The 8,549-nt window shown below is 63.7% G+C and overlaps 1 protein-coding gene across 1 annotated transcript; it reads left to right on the forward strand.

The window, feature by feature from the left end:
* Nucleotides 1-4,003: 4,003 nt before the first annotated feature.
* Nucleotides 4,004-5,275, forward strand: EMIHUDRAFT_219566 (hypothetical protein; the record flags this gene model as incomplete). Its single annotated transcript, XM_005758259.1, has 1 exon — nt 4,004-5,275. One exon carries the CDS (start codon nt 4,004-4,006, stop codon nt 5,273-5,275), a length of 1,272 nt encoding a protein of 423 aa, XP_005758316.1.
* Between the last annotated feature and the right edge of the window lie 3,274 nt (nt 5,276-8,549).

Raw genomic sequence — 8,549 nt, forward strand, 5'->3', positions numbered from 1 at the left:
ACCCTAACCCTAACCCTAACCCTAACCCTAACCCTAACCCTAACCCTAACCCTAACCCCTAACCCTAACCCTAACCCTAACCCTAACCCTAACCCTAACCCTAACCCTAACCCTAACCCTAACCCTAACCCTAACCCTAACCCTAACCCTAACCCTAACCCTAACCCTAACCCTAACCCTAACCCTAACCCTAACCCGTAAGCCTAACCCTAACCCTAACCCTAACCCTAACCCTAACCCTAACCCTAACCCTAACCCTAACCCTAACCCTAAGCCTAACCCTAACCCTAACCCTAACCCTAACCCTAACCCTAACCCTAACCCTAACCCTAACCCTAACCCTAACCCTAACCCTAACCCTAACCCTAACCCTAACCCTAACCCTAAACCCTAACCCTAACCCTAACCCTAACCCTAACCCTAACCCTAACCCTAACCCTAACCCTAACCCTAACCCTAACCCTAACCCTAACCCTAACCCTAACCCTAACCCTAACCCTAACCCTAACCCTAACCCTAACCCTAACCCTAACCCTAACCCTAACCCTAACCCTAACCCTAACCCTAACCCTAACCCTAACCCTAACCCTAACCCTAACCCTAACCCTAACCCTAACCCTAACCCTAACCCTAACCCTAACCCTAACCCTAACCCTAACCCTAACCCTAACCCTAACCCTAACCCTAACCCTAACCCTAACCCTAACCCTAACCCTAACCCTAACCCTAACCCTAACCCTAACCCTAACCCTAACCCTAACCCTAGCCCGAAGAACCCAAAGCATTCACCGAGAGCTCGGGTCGACGGACCGCTGATTTCTCCATTTGGTTTCGGCTCAAACCGGACCATTTGCTGTTAAAAGCTGCACACAACGGCTTGGACTCTCTGACCCTAACCCTAACCCTACCCCTACCCCTACCCCTACCCCTAACCCTAACCCTAACGACACGGATCACGGTGCTCCTTAGAGGTCGTCGTGCGCGTCGCTGCCGACGCATCTCGCGTGTTGGTGTATTTGTATTTCGGCGGGGGCGCGCATTAAAAGAACATTGAGGCTACACACACGTCCTCGAGCGCCTAAGCCCCGAGCAGGACACACCTCACGAACCAAGCTGCTCTCGCACCTCCTCTCACTAGTTACTCGGTTGGGCTCTCTCCTTTCTATACTTCGTCGCTTTCACCGCGTTTGGATGCAAACTTGTGAAATTTTCAGTGAAACGGGGGCGGCCGAAACGTTTCATGTGAAATTCACATGAATTCACATGTGAAAGTGAAAGGGTGAAATTTCACTCACGAACCCTGGTCCTGTCGTGTCGACTTCGGCGGCGAAGAGGTCGGCCATCGTGCCACTCGATGAGGCGTAGACGGCGGCTTGGCGTGCGCCCGGTTCCCCCTTTCTCTTCCCTAGTTCGACGAGAAGAGAGAGAGAGCACTGGCGATGCGCGACACCAGCACGGTGCCTCCTGCTTCCTGAAGTACACCTCAGAGGGACCGCGAGGGTACCCTTGAGGAAACGGCAACAAGCTTTTGCTTTGAAGGGCACTTCAAAGGCAACCGCAAAAGGCTGGAGGCGCCGGCTTTGCTTCTGAGGGGTACCTCAGGGGTAACCGAGAGTGACCGGACGGCGACTCAGTCGCTGGCCTCTCTCTGCAGCCGGGGCGCCTCGCCAGTAGCTTTCTCTTGTCACGCCATGTGCCGCTCGCCCGCCGGCCCAAGTGACTTGGACGCGCGGCCGTGGGCACCCCACCGTTTTTGGGACGCGCTGGCGCTTGCCAGCGATCGTCCCCCCACCCAACCGCCCTTTTTCTTTGAGGCTGTCGCTCCGAGAAAGCTCTCGTCTCGCACTCTCGCAGCTGCGAGAATGCCTAGGCTGGCCGATTTTTTTCGCGGTATCCGCGGCGGGATATGGCGGGATATGGCGGGATATGGCGGGATATGGCGGGATATGGCGGGATACCGGGAGATACACGCGGATTTGATGAGATACGGAGCCCCCAAGATGTGTTCACGACAACGTCCGTCAAGCGTGAAACCGCAAATCGGACGCATTCGCGCTTCGACGGCCGCTTGTCGAGCGCTTGTCGATTCCCGTGATTCACGATATACAGAAAATTTCCGCTCGAGCAGGGACCAGGGATCCGTCGCGCTCTGCGGCCGGAGCGCGGAGAGAGGCCGGGCTGCTCGGCGTGAGGCGGGCAGGATACGGCGGGATATGGCGGGATATGGCGGGATATGGCGGGATACGGTCAGATATGGAGAGATACATCAAGATACCGCAAAAAAATCGGCCAGACTAGGCCTTGCGAGAAGGTACATTTCCTGCACAGTCCTGTGCGGGCGAAAAGAATTTTACAACAAAACTCCCTCGCACAGTGGTGTACCTGTGTTAGTGCCAGTGCGCGCCAGTCCAAGGCCCAGTGTTGTGCGAAAAGAATTTACCATCTTCCGAGCACGACACTAGGCACGAGTCCCCAGAAACCCCGAGGAGTCACACAGTCCACGACTCGGTGGGGTCTTCTTTCTGGGCGGGGGCGAGCGGCGCATCCCAAATGCGTACGCGCCATGGGGGGCGCTGATCCGCGAGCCAGCTGACCCCCCCCCCCCACCCTCTCCGGAACACTTGGCCTCTGCCGAACCGGTCGTACTCCTCTCGCAGCCACGCGCCCCTCGACCCACTCTCACCTCCGCGACCACACCTCGATCTTCTTGGGCAGCAGCTGGTTCGACACGTCCTCTCCGTGGCCTAAGCGGCCGAGTGCGCCAACGCCCCAGGTAAAGACAGCGCCGTCGGCGGTGAGGGCGAGGCTGTGGTCTTCATGTGCCGACAAAGTGACGACACGCCGGCCAGCTAAGGCCTCGATCTTCTTCGGCAGCAGCTGGCTCTGCTCGTCGCCGTGGCCCAAGGGGCCAAAGTCTCCCAGGCCCCAGCTCCAGACAGCGCCGTCGGCGGTGAGGGCGAGGCCGTGGAATATTGCAGCCGACACGGCGACGAAGCGCTGGCCAGCTAGGGCCTCGATCTTCTTGGGCTGCCACTGGTCCTGCTGGTCGCCGTGGCCCAACTGGCAACAGGCTCCACTGCCCCAGCTCCAGACGGCGCCGTCAGCGGTGAGGGCGAGGCTGTGGCCGCCTCCCGCCGACACAGCGACGACGCGCTGGCCAGCTAGAGCCTCGATCTTCTTCGGCAGCAGCTGGCGCTGCTGGTCGCCGTGGCCCAACTGGCCACAGGCTCCACTGCCCCAGCTCCAGACGGCGCCGTCAGCGGTAATGGCGAGGCTGTGGCTCTCTCCAGCCGACACAGCAATGACGCGCTGGCCAGCAAAAGCCTCGACCTTCTTGGGCTGCCACTGGTCCTGCTGGGTGCCATGGCCCAGCATGCCATAGCCCCAGGACCAAACGGCGCCGTCCGCGGTGAGAGCGAGGCTGAAGTATCGCGCCGCCGCCACACCAATCGCGCGCTCGCCTTCGGGGATTAAGCTGAAGCACGCCCTCGCCGTGGCCGAGAAGGCCTGGAAACTCATCCTCCTCCTCGTCCTCGCTCTCCTCTCCCGCGCCGCACGACGAGAGCCGCCCCTCGCCGTCGATGAAGAGGCTGTGCTGCCAGCCTGCCGCCGCCCTCGCCAGCGGGTTGGACTCGCGCAGCAAGGCATAGACGCACAGCCACCGCACGGCGCAGCTCTCGTCCTCTGGCTGCGCCGGCAGCTCGTAGCCGGCCTCTTGCAGGCGCAAGCGGATGCCCTGCTCTGCGAGCGAGGCGTGGAAGAGCAGCGAGACGGCCGCGACGCGAGCGATGTCGGCGGGGTCGCAGCGAGAGAAGGCGCGCACGAGGAGGTCCGTGGGGAGGTCGAGGAGGCGGGTCGGCGGCGTATGCGAGGGAGCGGCGGTGGGGGCGGCGCGGCTCGAGCAGCGGGGCGTGGTGGACATCGCCGGAAAAAGAGAAAAATGGCATTACAGCGATCACACAGGGAAAAGTGCGAAATTTCTTTGCGCCGCCACACTCGCGCCATGTGCACGCCGCAGCCGTTTCTCGGCGTGCACTCGGACCCCGCGACGAGCGCGTGCCTGCGCGGGCGAATAGCGTGCGACGCGTCCTCCGCCTGCGACGAGCCGCTCAACCGCTCCTGCCTGACGGCACACATTCCCGCCTGGGGTGGCGTCACACTCGACCGGGTCTCGTGCTGCCTGCGGTGCTGCCTGAGGCAGTGGATCCACAGGCTGGGCCTGGAAGCCAACGCGCAGCACTGGCGCGACCGGGGCGTGGATTTCTCCGTCTCCGATGGCAGGGGAGGCGTGCGAGCGGACGGGGATGCGCAGCTGCAGCTGCGTGCCGCCCAGCCAGTGGACTCGGTCCTCAACCTCCGCTTCAGCATTGCTCGCTTCGCCGACTTTCAAGCCGTCGAGAGGCGGGACTGGCAGTGCTTGGCGGACGGCTGCGAGGGAGTCGAGGCTCCTCGCTTTCGAGCGGCGAGCCGCCGGCGAAGCGGCTCGCTCGTGGTGTTGAACGGCTGGGGCTGGTCGCGTGCCAAGTATGTACGCGTCCTAGCCTCCGTCGATAGGGCCCTGCCCGACGGTCCGCTGGTGGTCTATTTCGGCGATGACTGGTCCTGGAACGTCTCCGGGCTGGCGAGATTCGACGCGCCGTTCACCAAGCTTGCGTGCCACTTTGCGATGAACCTTGACGATGACGCCGCGAGCCTGCCAACGGCACGGCAAGTTCCAATCGGCCTCAACGCAGGATGGGCGCCATCGCTCGGAACAGGCAGTTCCGCGGCGGTCGACATGTCGGCGGTGCTGAGAGCGCACGGGCGACTGCCGGGTACCGTCAGCCATCGCACGAAGCAGCTGCACTGCTGCTGCCAGCGCAGTTGGACTCATCGCCGCCGGGCATACGAGGGCCTCTTTGCCGCCGGCCACCAGCACTGCACGCGTTCGGCTCTGGAGCGGACAGGCGCTACGGATTCTCTGGTGGCGCAGTATCTGAATCACAAATTCGTCGCCGCTCCTCATGGCAACGGGAACACCGATTTCCGCGTTTGGGAGGTGCTCATGGCGGGCTCAGTCCCTGTGGTCGACCACTTTCCTGCCCACGACTGGCTTTACGACGGCCTGCCCATAGTGCGCGTCAAGGATTGGAGCGCTGTCACGCCTGGTTTTCTCAGCGAGGAGTGGGAGCGCATTCAGAGTGGCGTCAAGGCGGGCCGGCTCGGATGGGCCAAGGCGTACTTCCCGTTTTGGTTCGGGACTTTTACGGCGCACCTCTCCCCCGTAAATACTTAGCCGAGCGAGTGACGGATAAAGTCGTGTGAAAGAGCTGTGAAAGCGAAAGTATCGAAATGAATTGCCCGCCGCAGGCGAAGAAAATTTTCAGGGTTTTTTGGTCCCCTACGCCGAAGAAATCGAAGATGTCGGCGGGCGCCCGACGCGGTATGGATGGAGCACGCGCGCTGCCCGGCATGCCTGCAGCATCCAAACGAGACGCACGGCGTCGCTCAGCCGTGTCCACGCGGCTTCGCTCCTGTCCTAACCGGCGCCATCTGGGCGGCTGCTGCGGAGCTGCTGCAGGCGGTGCGGCAACTGGCCGACAGATACAACGCTCAGGGCACCCGCCGGCGATTCACTGGAAAGGAACGAAGGCGCCGCTGTCGGCGATTCACCGCCGTTCGTTCCCGTCTCTCAAGCTGGCTACACCGTCCATGGACGAGGGAGACGTCGCCTCCTCTTTCGTCCCGGGCACTGTTCGCGCCGGAAGGCACTGTACACTGCGAAGTACATTAACCTTCATCCCTCCTACCGCCGGCCGGGAGTGCAGCCTTCGCCATCGCTGAGTGAGGTTATCCTCGACTTTGGCACCTGCGAAGTAATGAACAACATGCAGTACGTCATATGCAATGGCGCTATGACAGCCCTGCGATGGGCGTCCTCGACGCAGACGAGGCGGAGCTCATCTGCACGGCGCAGATCGCCGACTTTCTCTCTCTCCCTGCGCGAGTGGTTGCGCCACCGTGGATGAGGCATATGGGCTGGGCAGGGGAGTTGGTAGAGGAGGTCGACTGAGGGCGCGAGGCCGCCAATCGTCACAGTCTGCTGCTGACTGTCGGTCGCTGACTGGTTGCGCATTGCGCTGGCCGCGCAGCGGCCTTTAGAAAATTTTGGCCGCAGGCCTAGGTTTTGAAAGATCAAGAGAATAAGCGCCGGTGAGGCTTTGAGAAGCTGCCGTTTGCGGCTTCCTAAGTCAACTTTTCGAGAGGAACGTTTTGGCTGAGCTATAACGGCTCCAAAGTCGCGCGATCATCGAGTTTTGAGTCAATAATTATGAAAGGAAAGGGCTGGCGAGAATTATAGCTCAGCCAATCGATTCAGCGTGCTCTGAAACGCCCAAAACCGTCGAGTTTTTCACCGTGGTCCAAACAGAGAGCTTAATATTTTGATTTTCTTGGCCACGGCCACGATTAGCGATTACCCGTCAGCGTCACTCGCTCAGCCCGGCGAGAAGAGCGGCCCGCAGGCGCGAGTATCTCGAGTATGAGACAAGTAAGGGTGATTGAACGCTATGTTACACAACATGAGTCTCTACACACGACCACGTGTCGTCCCTCCTTTCTCGCTCGGCTCTCAATAGATTCTCTTCTCTCTCCGTTTCGCGCGCGCGCAGTCGCTCTCGGCGCGCCGCGCTCGGTGCGCCAAACAGCCCACAATGCGGGCTGCAGAGAGATGACGTGCGCGCACTCAGATGTGCGGCGCATCGAGCCGGTCAGCGCGGGCTTTTGTGGTCTTGTTGATGTAGATGGTGACGAGCTTGAGCTGAGCGGTGGAGAGCGTGGCGAGGTGCGGCGTGAGCTGCTCGCCGAGCACGAGGTACCTGAGGCAAGAGCGGCGCTCGAGTCGACCTGCGAGGCGCGAGGGCGGAGTACCGGCAAGCATCGCGCACATGTCGACCAGGCAAAAGACCACAGCTTTGCGCACGTCCGCGTGCGCATTCTTGAAGGCCTCGAAGAGGGGCGGCAGCAGCTGCGGCAAGATGGAGAGCAGCTGCAGCTGGGAGAAGCGCCCAACCAGCTTGGACTGCAAGCGGATGGCGAGCTGCAGAGTCGGCGGCGGCTCGTTGACCAGCACGGGAACCTGGCAATAGGGCGGGAGGTCACAGCGCACGCACACGCGCAGCGCTCGCTGGAGGGTGCGGTGCGCGCCAGCACGGCGATGCAGCGGTGCGGGTCCGAGATGGAGAGGAGGAGCTCGAGCGCCTGAGAGCGAGAGGTGGGGTGGACTGGCCGCCTCGCCGAACACCGTGTTGCTGTCTCTTGCGGGGTCGAGATTGGAGAGCGGGGCAGCCGACGGGGGCAGGCGCGCGCCTCCTCTGCAGACGCCGCCACCTCGCGCGACGGGGCGCACGCGTGGGCGGCCGCAAGCAGCCGCAGCAGCACGTGCTCGGTGAAGGCGCCAAAGCGACCGCTGTGAGTGCGCAGCATGTCCTGCGTGTTGGGAGGGCACGCTTAGCGGAGGCTCGGGGGGGGGGGGGGGGGTGGCTGTGAGAGGCGGGCCGGTCGCCTTGAGGCATGCCAGCGCCGGCTCGCGCATCGCGTCCCCCTCGTGCTGCACCTACTCGCGGCGCGCGTGCGTGAGGAAGAGGGGCCTCCCTGGAGCCGGCGCGACCCCCGCCCCCGCGGCACCGCACGCAGCACCGCCTCGAGCGCGTGCTCCCAATGGCGGTCCCATACCGGCGCTCCGGGCCGCACGACGAGCACCATCTTGTGCAGCTTCACGAGCGCCTCCCGCTGCGACGCCTCGGGCTGCCCGCCCTGCAGAGCTCGCAGCAGTGTCGGCATCAGCAGCAGCCAATCCTCGTTCCCTCCGGACAGCTCCAACGCACCGGCGTGGGCCGTGTCCTGCTGCTTCGCAGCCGGCCGTATCTCTCGCAACGGCCCTCCCGACGCGCCGCCACCGGCGCGACCGCCGCTGAGCGACGTTTCGCACGGCGGCGTGTCGAGCGCACCGCGGCAGCCGCCGCCCCTGCTCTCGCTCCCACCGCCCCTGCTCTCGTTCCCGCAACCCGCGCCGCGCTCCGGCGTGCCGCCGCCGCGCTCCGGCGTGCCGCCAAGGCCCGAGCCTCCTCCGGGCCGCGCCTGCCGCGGCTGCTCGGGCTGGGTCGAGCGGCGGGCGGCGGGTCGCGCCGTCGCGAGCTGCGCGGCGAGCTCGGGCGCGTCGGCCGCCACGAGCGAGCGGAGCTGGTGCTGCGCCGCGAGCGGGAGCTGGCCCGCCTGCGCGAGGAAGGTTGGCGGCGCGGCGGCGTGCAGGGCGAGCATCGCGTCGATCGCGGCTCGGCGCAGCTCCGGCTGCTTCTCGGCGGCGAGGGGCAGCACCTGGAGGGAGAGGAGGCGCCACGAGGCGTCCGAGGAGGCGCGTCGCAGCGAGGCGCGCGCACGCTCGGGTGGGCGCGGGGGGAACGGACATGCGAGGGGGGGGGGGGGGGGGCGCCTTCTGCACGGTTGGGCCCATGTGCACTCCCGCGGCGAGGAGGGGCGCTGCCCCCGGCCCCACCTCGCTGATGATCAGG

Source organism: Emiliania huxleyi (genome assembly GCF_000372725.1).
Source record: "Emiliania huxleyi CCMP1516 unplaced genomic scaffold EMIHUscaffold_87, whole genome shotgun sequence".
NCBI classification, from domain to species: domain Eukaryota; phylum Haptophyta; order Isochrysidales; family Noelaerhabdaceae; genus Emiliania; species Emiliania huxleyi.